This window comes from Saimiri boliviensis, chromosome 15, assembly GCF_048565385.1.
Source record: "Saimiri boliviensis isolate mSaiBol1 chromosome 15, mSaiBol1.pri, whole genome shotgun sequence".
NCBI lineage: Eukaryota > Metazoa > Chordata > Mammalia > Primates > Cebidae > Saimiri > Saimiri boliviensis.
In genome coordinates, this window is record NC_133463.1 from 72,753,822 (window position 1) to 72,771,715 (window position 17,894).

The 17,894-nt window shown below is 42.8% G+C and overlaps 1 protein-coding gene across 4 annotated transcripts in view; it reads left to right on the plus strand.

Moving 5' to 3' along the window:
* FER1L6 (fer-1 like family member 6) overlaps positions 1-17,894 on the plus strand; it is a 216,575-nt gene that overhangs the window by 142,332 nt on the left and 56,349 nt on the right. For all 4 annotated transcript variants that reach the window (XM_074387107.1, XM_074387108.1, XM_074387109.1 and 1 more), the window contains 8 exons: positions 769-918; positions 8,399-8,509; positions 8,767-8,928; positions 10,065-10,245; positions 12,554-12,780; positions 14,450-14,572; positions 15,798-15,837; positions 17,044-17,159. In XM_074387107.1, the coding sequence (XP_074243208.1) occupies positions 769-918; positions 8,399-8,509; positions 8,767-8,928; positions 10,065-10,245; positions 12,554-12,780; positions 14,450-14,572; positions 15,798-15,837; positions 17,044-17,159 (1,110 nt within the window). The remainder of the gene's footprint in view (positions 1-768; positions 919-8,398; positions 8,510-8,766; positions 8,929-10,064; positions 10,246-12,553; positions 12,781-14,449; positions 14,573-15,797; positions 15,838-17,043; positions 17,160-17,894) is intronic.

A 17,894-nucleotide genomic window follows, 5' to 3' on the forward strand; every position in this document is an offset into this window, starting at 1 on the left:
ACTCTGCCCACAAGGACCTTACATTCTAGCAGTTCTTGAAATAAATAGCACAGCAGAATGACTGTGCCAGCTGCCCCATGCTGCCTCTGAAGGAATGTGCACTCAGGCTTGCAGAAGAGGCAGGAAGCAGAGCCATCACATAGTTCTTCTAGAAACATATGGCCTACATATGTACAAAAATATTTTAATATCCTTTTTACTACCAAGAAAAATAGGGCAGGACTCCCCCATCACTTAAACATATTGATTGTCTTCATCATTACTATGTATTGGGCGCTTGCATACCAGTCACTATGCAAAGCCCATACAGTGTTCCTTTAGTCCTCATGATCCTATGGAAAGGTATTATGTTTAACTCTCTATTAGGCATGAGCTCTCAGAGTTTGAGCAGCTGGCCCAAGGGCATACAGCTAGAAAGTGGCAGGTGTGAAAGCTCAAACTGAAGGCTTCCTGGCTCTAAAGGTCCTGCTCCCAGCTACATTCCTGTCCTGCCCTTGACCTTGTGATCTGCCCACTTCAGCCTCTCAACATGCTGGAATTAAAGGCGTAAGCTACCACACCCAGCCAAGATGACACTTTTAGGAGCGTGAGTGGATCCCACTGCTCCCCCAGGCTTATGAAAATGAGCAGGAGGAGCTTGGCAGGAGAAGAGAGTGAGACACGGATGCTGATGGTTTTGTGAAGGTTATTTGTAAAATTGCATTGATGTGGATCAGAACCAGGTAATTAACAACCAGGAAATAAAAACTCATTTCTTTTCTGCTTTAGGGGAAGCCAGAATATTTGGGTGCCACAGTGGCTGCTCCTGTTGTGAAGCTGGCTGACCAGGACTATGAGCCCCCCAGGTTATGCTATCACCCCATCTTTTGTGGGAACCTCTCTGGAGGGGACCTCCTTGCTGTATTTGAACTGCTACAGGTGAGTGAACCAGATGTGGCACCAGATGTCTATCAGGACTACCTGGCCAGAGAGGTGACCTCACTACGATGAAGCTGTACCCGACCCCTCACTGCAGTCCCACATCTGAATGTGTCTTCTGGGTATCTGAGAGGTGCACTTAAGAATTCAGGTGACTTGGACTATGCCCGTATTTCCTGAGCTTAGAAGTCAGAATCTCAGGATGAAAGATTCTTGTGGTTTGGCCCCACTGTTCTCCTAGACACTCCAGTTTGAAAATTCAATAAGCCTTAATTCTTTATACCATGTCTTTATCCCTAGCCAGCCCATCCCTGTAGATCGTTCCTTGAATGGTTCCCATCCTCTGTTCCCGTGGGTTCTTTTAGTCCTCATCTGAATGTTGCATTGGCTTCCTTGCTGGGCTCCTGGCCTCCTTTGCTTTTCCTGTTTACTCCATCCTCCATATTCCTTCCAGGACACTAGTTGGTGTTACCACTCTTCTCTCCAGAAATCTTGAGTGGCTCTTAACTTCTTACCACCAGGAACATTTCCCAAAATCTGGGTGTGTTTGGAACATCACTCCCTCCAAATACAGTGACAAGAAAGCTTGAGAAAGGCTTTGTATTACATCCCTCTTGGGGATCTGAAATGCCAGTTACCATGGTAAAGGAACTGAGAAGTCTCACAATGAAGAACTTTTTTAACTTCTTTTTCAAAACTTGATATTTCCCAAATATATTTGATCACAAAACATTTTTTCCTGGTAAGTGTTAGTGTTCCCTGAAGACAAAATCTGGCCCTTAGGAGACTCACATTTCTGTAGCCTGGCTGTTAAGCTGTCCCAAAATTTGTTCTCAGACTACTTTTGTAGCCTCGCATTTCAGCATATTTCTCTACACACTACTGCCTGTTTATACAAGGCTACTGTCATTTCCCTGCTCTCACAACACGAATTTACTCTTCTGCTTCTCAGGGTGCTGCTAGCCCATTCTGAAATGTCTCCTCACTCTGCTCACTCCAACCTCTACGACTGTATTTGCCTGTCTACGAAAATGGTCATCATTAAAGTTCAGAACAAGAGATGCCTTTCAGTGGAATTACCCCACCCCACCTCAATTAAATGTCCTTTCCTCCAGCCTATACCTTTTTTCTGTTTAATTCAGGCTATGGTAAGGTCAGTTGTCTTTTCTCATCTGTAAGTTTTTGAAAGGCACTCATTCATGCACTCAAACATGTATTGAGTATCGACTATGTGACATGTATATTCCTAAGGAATCTTCCTAATTGAACAAAACAAACAGATCTTCCAGCTCCCACAGGACTAAGTCTAGTTAGAGGGAGACCATAGACAGCACTACATAAAGTATAGCCACAGTACGCAAATTACATAGTAGGGTAGTGTGGCAGTTGGTGAAGAGAAAAGCTGGACCCCTGGTGAGATGTGAAGTGGACATGTGTATGTTGGGAGCAGGGTTAGGGTTGACATTTTAGGTACATAGTGCAGCTCTAGTGAGAAAGTGGTATTTAAGACAACCCCTGAAGAAGGAAACGGCCTGGACCATGCAGCTAAGTGGGCAAAGAGCCTTTAGATGCAGAGGGAAGAGCAAAGACCAGACCCTGAAGCCTCTGTACGCCTGGCATGCTCAAGGAGGCCAGTGTGGCTGGAGTGTACAAATGACAGGAAGGGGAAGGGAGATGAGGCCAGTGGGAAAAGATCACATGGGGTTTGGTAAGGACTTTGGCTTTTATTCTGGGAGAGATGGGAAGCCAAGAGAGAACTCTCGGCATGATGACTTATGTTGCAACACGAAGGTGCTGGATCCAGTACATTCGAAGGGGTAAGGAAAGAAGCAGAAAGGCCCATTGGAAGACTCTTGAATCTACTAAAGGCACTTTGAATCAATGTAGCCATGGAAAGGAAGAGAGGTGGGCTCTGCATGTATTTTAAAGGTAGAATCTTTTGGATCGACTGATGAGATTTGACATGTGAAGTTTATCTCCACATCACACAGAAAAGCCAACAATATTTTACACATCGTAGACTCTCAGTAAAACATTTTGTGTGAGCCTGGTGGTTCAAACCTGTAGTCCCAGGACTTCAGGAGGCTGAGGTAGGAGGATTGCTTAAGCCCAGGAGTTTAAGACCAGCCTGGGCAATGTGGCAAGACCTCATCTCTACAAAAAATAAAAAATTAGCTGGGTGTGGTGGTGGAGGCTACAGTGAGCTAAGATCATGCTACTGAACTCAAGCCTGGGTGACAGAGCAAGACCCTGTCTTGGAAAAAATAAAATGCATCTGTTTACTCTTTCAAAGAACAAACATTCATGGAATTCTGTGTGTGAGCCAGATTTCAACTGTTGGGCCTTTTCCCAGGCCCTTCTTAGCAATAACCCTTTCTGTGATCTCAGAATTGTCTGTTGTTATTCAGGCTTTGGCCGTCTTTCCCATTCTCTATAATTAGAACACTCATTTCTCCTACTTTTATAATGTTTCTCTTGTTTTCAGAAGTCCCTCTCTCCAATTAGAGTTTTCCTCTCTTCTGCTGCTTGAATGTCCTCCTCCTGGAAAGTCCACCTCCCTTTCTTAGAATGTTTTGCTCCTGTATTAGTTTACTATTGCTGTTCTAATGAATGGCCACAGACATGGTGGCTTAAGACAACGCAATTTACTATCTTATGGTTCTGCAGGTCAGATGTTTGAAAGGGCCCCTCATCTGGGCATCAGCAAGGCTGCATTCCTTCCAGAGGCTCTAGGGGAATCTGTTTTTGTCTTTTCTGGTTTCTGGGGGATGGCCTGCATCCCTTGGCTGGTGGCCTTCCCTTTACCTTTAAGCCAGCCACATAGCTTCTTCAAGTCTCAATCTCTCTCATTGTCTCTTTCTCCCCTCCACCTCCCGTCTACTTCCATTATCACATCTCCTCCTACCCTGACTCTCCTGCTGCCGTCTCATGAGGACCCTCAAGATTACCTAGGGCCCACCCTGATAACCCAGGATAAACTCCTCATCCCAAGGTCCTTAATTTAGTCACACGTGCCACATCTCTTTTTGCCATGTAAGGCAACATACTTACAGGTTCTGAGGATTAGGATATGAACATCTTTGGGGAGCCATTATTTTGCCCAAAACACCTGTGAATTCCTAGAAATATCTCCTTAGGCTTCCTACAGGGGTAGCGCATGACACACCCCAAGAAGGGGCCACTGCTGTTTGGTCTGTGTGACTGGCACCCCTTTTGGCTGTGCAGTGTGCAGCCTTCGTGGATTTATGTGTTAACTGCCTGCTTAGAATCCATTCTTCCCTTTCATTCAACTTTCTAGGAATCTTTCTCTTATCATGTGAGTGTTCTCTAATTTTTTCATTTATTTTTAATCTTCTTTGTCTATATGGTATAGATTTAACCTAAGTTCTATTGGCTTAAGAAATGAGATATTCTTCTCTGATGCTTGGCACTCATTAAGTCTTCTCACTGGAGTCCGAGTTAGATGATTAGATTAGCTTCAGATAGTATCTCTGTGTGATCTTTCTCCCTGTATTAAAGATAAAGTGTTATTAACAGTTTACTGACCTACTTACTAGTGAAGACTTGACAGAAGGCATCCACCCTAAAATAGGCTTAGTTAGGGGTCAGGGAGGGAAAGCTGGCTGATCCTTACATATTATTAAGAACTTCCAGGTTGGGCATGGTGACTCATGCCTGTAATTCCAGCACTTTGGAAGGCCAAGGCAGGTGCATTACCTGAAGTTGGGAGTTCAAGACCAGCCTGGCTAACATAGTGAAACCCTATCTTTACTAAAAATACAAAATTAACTGGGCATGGTGGTACATGCCTGTAATCCTAGTTACTAAGGAGGCTGAGACAGGAGAATCGCTTGAACCCAGGAAGCAGAGGTTGCAGTGAGTGGGGATCACGCCACTGCACAATGGTATGGGTGACAGAGTAAGACTCTGTCTCCAACAACAACAACAGCAACAAACTTCCAGTCAAAGCCCTGCTCAAGCCCTGAAGACAATCTCCTGAAATCACCTTTATGCTGGAGCTCACACTTACCTGTTCCGGTGGCCAGCAAGTCAGCATACTTGGCCTGCTATCCACCTTCCTCCCTGGGTTGCACTGTCTGCTGCAATTTCATCTAAGTGAAGGTATTCAAGTGTGTTTCTCGCTTTGCCATAATCTCACTTTTTGATGTTGGGGCCATTAAATTCCCTCTTAGGTTTTTTTGTTTTGTTTGCCGGGGTTGGAAACAATTTTATTTCAGCAAGCTGAAGATGCTATTCCATTGTTTGGGCTGTGCTTGCTTTTTTGAGAGGTTAGCATTCTTATTGTTGCTCCTTAAAAAGTGATCTTTATTTTTTCCCTTATCTGATTGTTTTTAAGGTCTTTTTCTTTATTTTTGGTTTTTAGCAGTTTTACTCTGTTGTAGTTAAGTGCAATTTTCTTTGTTTTTTGTCTTGCTGGGTTTTATAGAGCTTTTAAAAGCATGGCTTGATATTTTAAATTAGGTTTGGAGATTTGTCAGCCTTTATGTATTCAAAAATTGCTTCTGTTCGATTCTGTTCTTCCTCTTCTCTTCTCTCCTCTCTCTCCTCTCCTTGCCTCATTTCTTTTTGCCTCTCCTGCTCTTTGCTGCTCCTCTGTGACTCCAAAGACATGTGTGTTAGATCTTTTAATTAGCTATACTGTGCCTCTCATGTTCTTTTATGCATTGTCTATCATTTTGTCTCTCTGAGCTTTATTTTATCCATAATGGCCTATCTTCCTGCTCATTTTCCCTGCCTCTTTTTAAAAACCTATTCACTAAGGTCTTCTTTCCAGTGACTATATTTTCAGTCTTAGAATTTCCATTTCTTCTTTTTTATTATAGATTTCATTTATCTATTGAAATTTTTATCTGGTTTCCTATGGAACAGATTAAGCATTGCTATTTTAAAGTTCATGTCTTATTACCACATTATCTGAATCCTCAATGGGTCTGTTTCTTTGGTTCATTTCTCTTGTTAATCACATTGTCTTATCTCTGTGCATGCCATATTTTATTGCATGCTAGACACTTCTACATAAAAATGTGTAGAAAAAATTTGAGCCTAGGCTGATATTTTCTTCCAGAGGATTTAAATTTACTTCTGAGGTAGTTTGGGACAGCTGGCACTCCTATATCATCTAGATCCAATTAAAGATTAAGATGACTTGAAGTTGAGCTTTAATCTTTGCAAGGTTTTGTAAATTTCTAGTTCTCCCTTATTCCTAGGGAACTCTCCACGTGCCAGAAAGTGTCCCAAGTGATTTACAAGCTCTCTCAGCAACTCTTCACAACAACTTGATGAATTAGATATTATCTTCATTTTACAAATGACAGAATTGAGACTCTGAGATATCGAGTGAACTTTTCCAAGTTCATGCAGCTAGTAGTGGTGGAGCCCAAGTAACCACTGTACTGAAGGTGAGATAAAACAGAAATATACATGATGGGCTGAGGGAGAGAGAAAGGAGAAAGGCTTCTGAGCATCCATGATTTTTCAGATGGGCAGGGCTGGGACTAGGGTCATGCATGACCCTAAGAGTGACTGCCTCCTTAACTTTTGTACCGTATGTGTCATTCTTGTTCACCCTTGTCCTGACCCTGAAGCTGGACCTACTTTGAGGTCCTAATATTTTACTTCCATGGGGATATTAGAGCAGTCTGGCTTTGAGAGTATTCTAATATCTCCATGGATAACTACCCATCCTGCTCACCCCCAATTCTTACTAGTTTGCCCTCATAGCAATCGCTTGTTTTTCCCTGGCCCTATGTGCTGAGTAACTGCATATCGTATGTTTTATAGGCCAGCAACCAACTCATTTCACTGGAAAAAGCTTAATCTTGGCTGGCGGAAAAGTCATTCAATTGCCACCATGTTACAGGATTCTTTCAGGGCTGTATTGAGCTCTTCACAGCATTTTTCAGGCATTTACGGAGCAAAACTTCTTTGGCATTTCCCAGGCTGACACTTCAGCAGCCCCAGGATAAAACATACGATGCTTTTTAAAAAGCACATCCAGAGGCAGCCCCTCCTGTGCCACCATCACAGCTGTTTTGTGAATTTCCCTTTGAAGCCAGAGGGGCTATTAACTTTCCCAGTGAGGTGGTGCTTACAGGCTAAATTGCTCACCTCTTCACTGCCAGGAAATAATGGGCATTGCCATCCTCATCATTTACCAGCTTCTTGATCTGGGCGGGTGCATCCTGCAGCTTCATCACCTTGAGTCTGTTTTGCACTTGCAGTGTCTGCTCTCCTTTTTTTGAGCATTCTTGTAATTAGCTTAACCACATCTGCTGTTGCCAACTAGAATATGTCTGTGAAAAAAGAAAATATATTTGCACTTTGCAGATTTTGATACACAATTAGGCTTTTTCTGGCATACAGAGCATGTGGCCTAATATGTCAGTCAACCAATCAACATTCATCAAGAACTCACTGCCTGTGGAGGGGCTTGGAGAATGAAGTGAGTAAAGACTTCCTCTTGGCCAAGTCCCTGTAAATTGTTCAGGCAGACGAACAGTAAAGAGAACTACCTGCTCTAAAGCAATGTTTAATAGAACATCTGATTCCCAAGGAACTTGATGGGTCATCTGGCCCAATATCTGAGGCTCAGAGAGGGCAAGTTACTTGTGCAGGGTCATACAGCAGAGCCTGATTTCCAGACTCAGTCCCCTAATTTCTGCGCAAAATCTGTGTAAGAGGACATATTGCATTCAAAAGGCATTTATGGCAGGAGCAGCTGGGATCAGGTCAGGAAAGCTTCTTTCATTATTTTGTTCTTTGGAGAAAGATTCTTAAAGGATGTATGTGTTGAACAAGGTTTTGAGGGCAGTGTAAGATGGCCCACACAGTGAAAAATACCTTTTCTCAATAGAACTCTCTAAGTCCTTTGTGTGAAATTGACCTGAAGTTTCATTAACTCCAAGAGCACAAGAAGTGACATGTTTTCATCTTAGAGTTCTGCCTTCAAAACATTTTATTTTCTGCTTCACTGATTAAGATGTAGTCTCTGTTGGATCAAACATAAATCTTTTTTATTTTTTTGTAGTAGTGCATAATGGCTTTTCTGGGGATCTTGACACATCTGAAGGGGATGGGGATCTTTAAGACTCAAACGTTTGGAATCTGATGCAAGCTCCTTCTCCACTACCCTGCTGCGGTTCTTGTGTAATTCTATGAAGTTGAGCAGCTCTCTCGTCCATATTTGTTATTTCCCTCTGTACTGTGAGCTTACTGAAAGCTCTGTTATTAGCCTTGTGGCACACCTTAAGTGCTCGCTAAATGTTGGTTACTCTTGTAAATGAATGTGTTTATCAATGAACAAATAAATACGGTAAAATGCATGGCCCTTGTATTTTAAGCTGGAAACATTGCTTTTGCTAACAAAACAGTGAAGATGTTACTGATGAGGTGGTTGTGTGGTGCTGTTGCCTTCCTTGTGTCTCTCCGGCGTCTAACTCACCCTTGCCTTGTATGATAGGTCCCGCCATCTGGGCTGCAGGGGCTGCCACCCGTTGAGCCACCAGACATCACCCAGATCTACCCGGTTCCTGCCAACATTCGGCCAGTGCTGAGCAAATACCGAGTGGAGGTACGGGATAAGGGAGGAGCTGAGTTGTTCTCTGGGACTCAAGGGCAGTGGCCCTCCCTGAATTGTAGAAGAGGTGGAATGGAATGGGTAGGAGACCTAGAGAAAAAGAATGAGCCCGCAAGGATCTGTGCAGTTCTTTCCTGGAGGAACATAATGTGGTTCTTAGGGAGCAGGTCTGACTTGTCCACCCAAAGTCAGGGAAGGGGTGGGGCTCCTCCGTGGGCCTGTGGTGACAGCTCTGCTGGTCGTCCTCTTAGGTTCTCTTCTGGGGAGTTCGGGAAATGAAGAAGGTGCAGCTCCTCTCAGTGGATCGGCCCCAGGTTCTCATTGAGTGTGGAGGACGAGGCGTGAAGTCCTGTGTGATCCAGAGCTACAAGAACAACCCGAACTTCAGCGTCCAGGCTGATGCTTTCGAAGTGGTGCGAGTTTCTCACTCTCCTGACCTGGCTCATTGCTCATTTTTCCACAGATGAGGAGATGTTTTAGAGTTTCAGATGTCCACTACCTAGGAGAAAGAACTAATTTAGTGAAAAGCCAGAATTTCACAATGAGCTAAAATAGACTTGTTGTTGGGTTGCTTTGAAGCTTCCAGTGTCAATCACACAACAATCAAAGCAGGCTGACAAACTTTTCCCAGAACTGTGGTTCCTAAGGTGTGGTCCCCAATTCATCACCATCAGCATCAGCTGAGAAATTGCTAGAAATGCTCACTCTTAGGCCCCACTATTCTGAATCAGAAACTGTTGTGGGGAGGGCCAGACAACTTTTGTTTAACAAGGCTTCTGGGTGATTCTGATATATGCTAAAATCTGAGAATCACTGGCCTACAAAATTTATTCTAATGGCTACATTTTTTTAAAAGTATTTGTACTTAGAATGTCAAGAGTTTACATGTGAATTTATGCTTCTAAAGTGATTTGTTGACATCTGTGCTGTGCTTTTATTTCAATATTTCAACACATTTTTTGTGCTTTGATTTGAAACTAACCGCAAAGAAAAAAATTGCTTTACGCAACCCAGCCTGCTCCACTGGCGTATGTCCCCAGTTAGCAAAGCCCGCAATGGAAGACTATGCCTGGTGCTTGCAAACCTTTTGTATCAGGCTGCCTTGAGTCTTGGGGGCCACCATGGAAAACAAGTGGTGGAGCACTGCCCCCTCACTCTCAGCTCTGTACCAAATGGCTTGACTTTCATCTCTTTTATATAATGGCCCTAGAGAAACTGTCATTGGAGATGAGAGTTCTGCTGTCAGATAATGACAAAATAAGAGGTCTGAAAATGACTGTCAGAGTGCAGAAGTGAGAGATTTTTGTCATTTAAACCTGGGACAAATTGTTATTAAGGCAGACTTCCTATCTGGGTGAATTACTCCCTGGCTTGGGAAGACACTGCTCCAGAGTTTTGGCAAGCTGTAGGACCGCCAGGAGGGACAGAGTGGCAAGGTGGGGACAAGGGAGGCTGGATGCCCAGCTTGCTTTGGCTCTTCCCATGGCAAGATCAGCAGGGCTCAAGCAGTCAGGCCCAGTGCCCTCTTCATTCCAGCCTCTCCTTGCAGGAACTGCCTGAGAATGAGCTTCTGCACCCACCACTGACCATCTGTGTGGTAGACTGGAGAGCTTTTGGGAGAAGTACGCTTGTGGGAACCTACACCATCAACTACTTGAAGCAGTTTTTATGTAAATCCAGAGAGCCCCTTGCCCTCATCTCACAGGTGGACGGAACCCAAGTTGGGCATGGTGAGAAGCTGCTCCTAGATTTCGTAGCTGTAACTATAAAGTCATGGCGTCTGCAGAGTGCCTGCTGTGGGATTGGCTCAAATGCTGCCTCACAGACAAGTGGCTGGGTGGATCTTTCTGATGAGCTTGCTCCTGCAGTGGCCTCTGCTTTCGTTGGCTGCCACACTCTTACTTTAACTCATATCAGGTCAATTTCTCCAAGACACCTTCCTTGACTATGACTTAAGCTCCTTCCTGCCTCCACTCTGACATTTTACTTGGCTCTGTGCTTGATGTTGTTTTAGTTTATTCCATTTTGGGTCTCAGGCGCACAGAGTTGCGTTAATTGCATGTCTCATTTCCATGCTGTACAATCGTCATTGGTCTATTCAAAGATTCTTTCTCATTCTATCCACGGTCCTCCTACACCTTATTCCTATCTCTAATCCCAGTCTCCTCCCCACTGCAGGCCATACACCACCATCCTTGTCAAATTTAAATAGATTTAATCTACCTAATAATATGATGCTATGATTTTCATTTGGTTTCCTGTTCTTTTCACTCAATTCTGGGTTTTAAGATCTATCCATATTGCTGTGTGTACATTAGCCTGTTACTGCTCCTCACTGCATCTACCACACTTGACTTTGCCTTTCCTCTCATATTAGACCCACTGGCCACCTCAACTCCCTCTTCCACAGTCAGTGCTGCAATGAATAGCCCTGTGTGTATTACCCGAGGGAAGATGCTATGTGGGAATTTCTCTGGAATGCACACCCAGGGGTGAGACTGCTGGGTCCCAAGAAATACGCACATCTATTTTCATTAATCAGAGCCAGGGGCACTCCAGAGAGCTTCACTGATCTACGCCAGTCTACGTCAGTCTATACTGCCATTACTGCATTTGGAACCCCATTTTTCTCCTCAGCAGCACCTCCTGTTATCCAACTTTGCAGATTTTTGTTTTGCTTTGGTTTGGTTTTAGTTTTTTGCTACTCTGTAAATATAAATTAGTATCTCGTTTTTTAATTTTAACTTGAATTTCTCTGCTTGCTGTTTGCACATCCTTCATACCTTACTGCCATATTAATCTTCCTTCTGTGATGCTAGCTCATGTCTTTTGCCCATATTTTGTGTGCTTTAATTTTCTTTTTGATTCACAAATTCTTTGTATTTTCTAGATATTAAAATCCTGTAGATTGCAGATATCATTCATTTCTTTTCCTAGTATGATAACCACTAACCTTGTCTATAATTCCTATCTATGAGCAGAAATCCTTAATTGTTATATAATGGGATCACTCCATGTTTTAAACTTTATAGTTTGTTTTTTAGTCTTGTTTAAGAAACCTTTTCTCCTGGGTCATGAAGATATTATATTTTCTTCTATTAGCTTTATAGTTTTAGCTTTCTCATTTAGATCTTGAATCATCTGCATTTATATATGATTTTAAGTGGAGATTCAGCTGCATTTTTCTCCATGTAGTGCACCATTTTCCCCCAAAGGGTCTGCTGACCTATCACTCATTTTCTCGATGATTTGTACTGCCATCTTTCGCATAAACCAAGTTGCCATACATTCCCTGTCTGTTTCTGAGATTTCTAGTCTGTCTCACTGGTTTCTTTGTCTCTATGCCCAGTACAGAGTAGATACCCATAAGAGTTTGTTGGGTTAAATTTTCTGTTGAAAAGTCAGCAAATGGGGAGAGAGAAACTCTGGAGGCTGTAGCAGCCATAGGGGTACCCAATTGGGAAATGTTCCTAAGTACTGACTCCTACAGCATAAAACAGTGAGATGAGGACCTTTGGCAATGAAGGCCAGTGTTACAACCTTTCTATGACATCAACAGCCCAGTTAAGAATCTCATGAAGCTCTGGACATACCCCTTCTCCCTGCCAAGCACATGTACTTATGTGCCCAGAGTTCTGCCTACAGTTGGGAGGTTCCTGGCCCTCTGGAGCTCTAGACTCCCCAGATTAACACACAGCAGGAGGCAATCTCCCCAGACACAGAATCTGTACCCTGAACCTTGATTTTCATGATCCCAATGACCATGACTGATTAAAATTACTTTGAGGGATCAATAACAAATACAACCATTTATTGATGACCTACTATGTGCCAGATGCCTTACATCATGGTCTCATTTTATCCTCCCAATGAGATGGGTATTTTTACTGTCATTTTATAAATAAGGAAATGAGGTTCCGAAATATCAGGAACCTGGCATATTTGAATCTGGGTCTGTGTGATTCCTAGTATTAGATCCCTGAAATGACCACCCTGTGATGCAGCCTAGTTCCCTGACCTGATGTACTTTCATTGTAGAGATTTCAGATTCGCTAACAGCCACCGAGTCCACTGAAGCCCCCAGCACCTCCCAGGATCTCCCAACAGATCACATTTATGTGGATGTTGAGCCACCTCCCACAGTGGTGCCCGACTCTGCCCAGGTTCAGCCAGCCATCGTGGTTGACATCCCTGACTCATCCCCGATGCTGGAGCCTGAACACAAACCTGTAGCCGAGGAGCCGCCAAAAGATGGAAAACCTAAGGTCAGACTAAAATCCATCTCCATATTACAAGGCTCATTGCAGTTTGCATTTGAGGCTTCAGACAATATGAAGTTGCTTGTTGTGTGACCATGGGCAAGCAGCTTCACATTTCTGAGTATCAGTTCATCCTTTGTAAAATGGGGATGTTGATACCCACTTCACAGCATTGTTGGTCTAAGTATTATGCCTCCATGATTCCCTGTTATAGAATCAGAAAGTTAACGTGCATGAAATCAAAGTGCTAGTCAAATGTGACAGTAATATTTAATTGAACAGAAATTCTTCTTAATTCATTCGCTTGGAAAGACAATGGGTTTCTTCATGCAAGTGCGTTCCACAAATATTTAGAGCATACGTTGTACAGGGTCACATGGGATTGACAAATATACAACCACAAAACAAGTTAATCTTTCTAAATTATATATTTGAGTGAAAAATCTTGGTGTATCTATTGAATTAAAAGAGAAGGACATTTTAAGAAGGTCTTAAGGGGCCAGGTGTGCTGACTCACTAAAAAAAAAAAAAAAAAATTAGCCAGGTGTGGTGGCACTCACCTGTAATCACCAGTGCTCCAGAGGCTGAGGCAGGAGAATCTCTTGGGAGATGGAGGCTGCAGTGAGATTGTGCCACTGCACTCCAGCCTGGGCAACAGACCGAGGCTCCATCTGTCCTCCAAAAAAAAAAGTCTTAAGGAACAGCCTGCCCAGCAGATGGCAAAGGCTGAAATAAAAAGAACAGTGGAAAAGTGAGATAGATGCATGGCAGTTTTCACAGGTTGTTCTAATCTCATCCATGGTCAGTGACCTCTCTGATGCCTTACCAGGTCTGCTGCATTCTCCTAGCATTGCACCTGTGACTTTCTGTTGAATTCTCAGATTCAGTGTTCATCTCAAAGCCATAAAACTGTGAGCCTCAGCAGGGAAGATATAATTTTTCAACATCTCTGTATCCCCTACACTTGATAGAGTGCCTGGGTCATAGTATGGACTCGAGATGACTTGGTGAGTGAATACAAGATGAATGCATAATGAGTCCTGCACTCATAGCTCCAGCAGGACACCTGTCTTCTCCCACAAATGCCTCCTTTCTGCCACGTGTCTGTCATTCCCTCTCCTGCCACCCCATCACTTCTGTGAAAGATGTCATTTACTTGTACCCATTCAAATCAGAAATGACACCAAAGAATTGCCTAAATTATGTCACTTAATCCTCACGACAGTGGTGGGCATTATTGCCCCTAGTTGAGGAAACTAAGAATTATAACATTTATATTAATTGCTTAATGATTTATAACCCAGGTCTGTCTGAAGCTAATGCCTTTTCTGCTATGCCACATTGCATCATATAGTCTAGTTCTTATTTGTTGCACGCCTAGCTCCTGTACTCTAAGCTACCCAGTGTGGGATTGTGTCTAATTATCTACACATTCTCAGAGTCAAAAACAGTATCTCACACATGCTTAATAAATGCTAAATAAATAAAGGAATGGATGAATAGATTCTTGAGCTTTCCTTTGTGGAAGTAATACAGAGAGCTGCTACCACAAAACCACTGGATACCTCTGTGTGTTTTCCAGTGGACACCTAAATGTTTTCTTCCTCACAAGCCAGTTGACCAGGATGTAGCCAAATGAGGCTGAATTAATAATCCATCCCTTATCCCTTGCCAGGATCCCAGAACACCTTCCCGGAGGTCCACAAAGAGGAAAAGGAGGACCATAGCAGATGAATCTGCTGAAAACGTGATTGACTGGTGGTCTAAGTATTATGCCTCCCTGAAGAAATCACAGAAGGTAGAGTCTCCCCTACCTGTGACAGTCAAGAGACTCGATAAGAAAACACAGTACCTTCTCCCATCCTGAGAGGTTTTATAACCTCCTTTTAAATGCCACTATACATAGGCCCTACTCAGGTATGGTTTCGTTGACTGCAGAAGGATAAAAAGCCTGGAAGAACCAGAAATCCTGAATTACAAAATTCCCACTTTTCGGCTGGAGCTGGCCCTAGGACACAAACTCTGCTGTAAATACTGGAAGGATGTTGACTCCAGCATGGTGTCTGGAGCATCTGCCTCCCAGTCAGACTCAGGGGCAGGGTCCAGCAGGGAAAAATGGAGTCTCTGGACAGGTAGGCATCAACGATTAGGGCCTCAGGAGATACCCCGGTCTAAGGGCCCCAAGTCTCCAGCAGGATTCTGAGTTCACATGGGAAATTATCAAAGGCAGAGGCCTTGGCCTTAGCAAATGTTATTATAAGTAGGTTTGCATAGCAAGAGCTTGGCCTCATGTCCATGGAACAAGACAGATCTAGTTATAAAGCTGGAGAGCCAGTGGGGACTATGCCTGGAGAGTGAGGCAAAAGCTCAGCAACTGGATGCAATAAGATTTCTCATCCTTAAGTAGAAAAGGGAAGAAAAATTAGTCTGATGTTATCATATTTAATTGAATACTCTTCTAATTCTGTCATTTGGAAAGGCTATGGTTGCATCTAGGACTATTTCTCAAATATTGATATATACTAAAAGAGCAAATGTTAGCCCCTGCCTCCAACCTCCCTCCTTTTGCTGCGATGGACACTATCACTTCCCATGAGAACTTGGCCCCGTCCCCTTTATCTGCTAACCTACCCAATCTGTGATACCATTCCAAGGACCAGACACACCAACAGACACAGCTCATAGTGCAGACCAGGCGATGCTCCAGGGAGGTCGAAAAATACTGGGGAGAGAGTTTGCTTGCCTTGTGGCTGAGTGGGTACTGCATATAGGAGATAAAGGTGTCTACATCTCGATCACACTTTTCTTGGATGTGTGGATACCTCTTTTCTAGGACAGGCATTAGTCCCCGGATCTTTACCATGAGACTTCACTTTTGGGAACTGCTTAGAGACTGTTTGAATACTTTTAAAATGGTGTGTCTGGAAATGCAGAAGGCTGAGATCATTGAATTAGAATTGTTAGTCAGAATTAATAAATCAAGTATCGCAGTGTCAATAATCTTGTCCCTTCCTTTTTCAAAGGCAAAGGAGAGCAATCCCAAGAAGAAAAAAGGCAATACAGGTAAGCAGCCTTTCTGGGGACATTTGTCCATATAATAGGGCCATTGTTAGGAGAAAATTACAAAATGGAAGCCATGGGAGGTGTATTAGAGTTCAACTCCCTCCTTTCCCAAGTTTAGAAACAATCTCAGGAAGAGGACAGCACTTTAAAATGTGGTCATGTAGCTCTTGGTGCTGGGCTGGAACCAGATCTCAGTTCTTCTGAATCCAGTTCAGGGCTGGAATGGATCCTTTGGCTCAAGTCCCTATGTTGACAATCTTAATGTAGAAACCATAGAATAAAAATTGAAGTAATCTGGGATGGCCGGCCAAAATCAACATGATAAACTTTATTAGAGGTGAGTATGAAGACCTGGATTTAGGTTCCAAAACTCAGTTTACAGGATTGGATAGATCTTGTTTGGCAGAAGCTCAAAAGAGAGGCCTCAGATTTCAAATTATCACAAACTCAATTTAAGCCACAGTAGTTATCAGCCTAAATATAAGCAGCCAGTGTTGTTTCATTTGACGCTGATAGAAGTGGAAAACCAGAGCCAGGCTCAGTTCCTCAGACCACTTCTAATTAGTACATGTAATTCTAAGACCAACCCCACATCACAGGAAATAGAATCTTCATCTTACAAATAATGAAACAGAGGTACAAAGAGGTCAAGTAATTTCTCCAACTTTACACAGCTAGAAAATAACAGAGCTAGCATCCATATCCGGTGGTTTCTCCTCCGAAGAACCCACTGCTAAAAAATTGCTGAGTACTGCCACTAACAACTTTGCACAAGACCCTTACGATATTTGATCCTCATGTTGAACTAGATGAATCTCAAGTCCCTTAACAGATCTGAGATGGAGTGAATCCAAAAAGCTTTGGAATCAGTCCAAGTCCCAAGTCTGTTCTTTGCTAGTTGGGTGAATGGGCAAATTACTTATTCTCTCTGCCTAGTTTAATGAGTTCTTACATGTGCTGTAACAGGCCAGCATGTTGCCCAGCCCTAGGGGATCCACTGACATTGCATTTATATGTGCATGTGGTACATTGCAGTCATGCACTGTACAGACTGTATGTTACAATCCTATAGCAAAAAGTTACCACTTTTTAAAAAGAAGGGTCACAGCATAGGACATGCCAGAGCAAAAGGAAAGGAGAAGCCGGGATTTGTTCCTTCTCATCTCAACCACCAGGAAAAATCTAATTTCTGCTGAATATCCACAGAGGCAAAGCCAGATGAGGTAGTGGTAGATCTAGAAGATGGCCCAAAGAAGAAGAAAGACAAAATGCTCAAGAAGAAACTCAAAGATGATGGAATCCCCAACCTGGCCGTCCTGCAGGTGTGTGGGGACACAGGCATCTCTGCCATGGGTGGGAAGGGATGCTGAGCAATGAGGTTCTGTTAGTGCTCTGGTCAACCCTAGTCATGCCTTTGTTTGACTGACTGACTTTGTCTTCATTATCGCTGATGTACAGAAGTAAACTTTGATGTGCATTTAAACCAAGACAAGGGAGCTTGTTCATTTTCCATTTTCTATACCCTCATATTGAGAAGGGGCATAACTTAAATTGTTTATTGTGGACCTGACAAAGTAATCTACAGCATTTGAGTTCCCCTTTACTCACCTCTAGGTGCTTGACATCACCATGCGGATGTGTACACACTCAAGGTAGCAGGAGATTTAACTCTGACTAAAGTCAGTTCCATCAGGCCAATCTTAACATTAGTCACAGGGGATTAGCTAGAGGTATACTGATGGCTATGAAAATTTGAAGTGTGAAAATTACATACCTAGGTAACCAGTTTGGGTAAGCAATTTATACAGGAAAGTTGAACAAGTAATTTATCATACTACCAAACCTAAAACTCAATTTTGCATTTCCAAAGCATATATATATATATATATATATATATATATATATATATATATATGTGTGTGTGTGTGTGTGTGTATATATAATTTTCCACTTGGAAAATTCATGTGTATATGCATTACAATAAAAACAAATATTCCATTACTTTATATGTGTTAAGAATTGGATATTTAATGAACATTATTGATTTGAATCTCCTC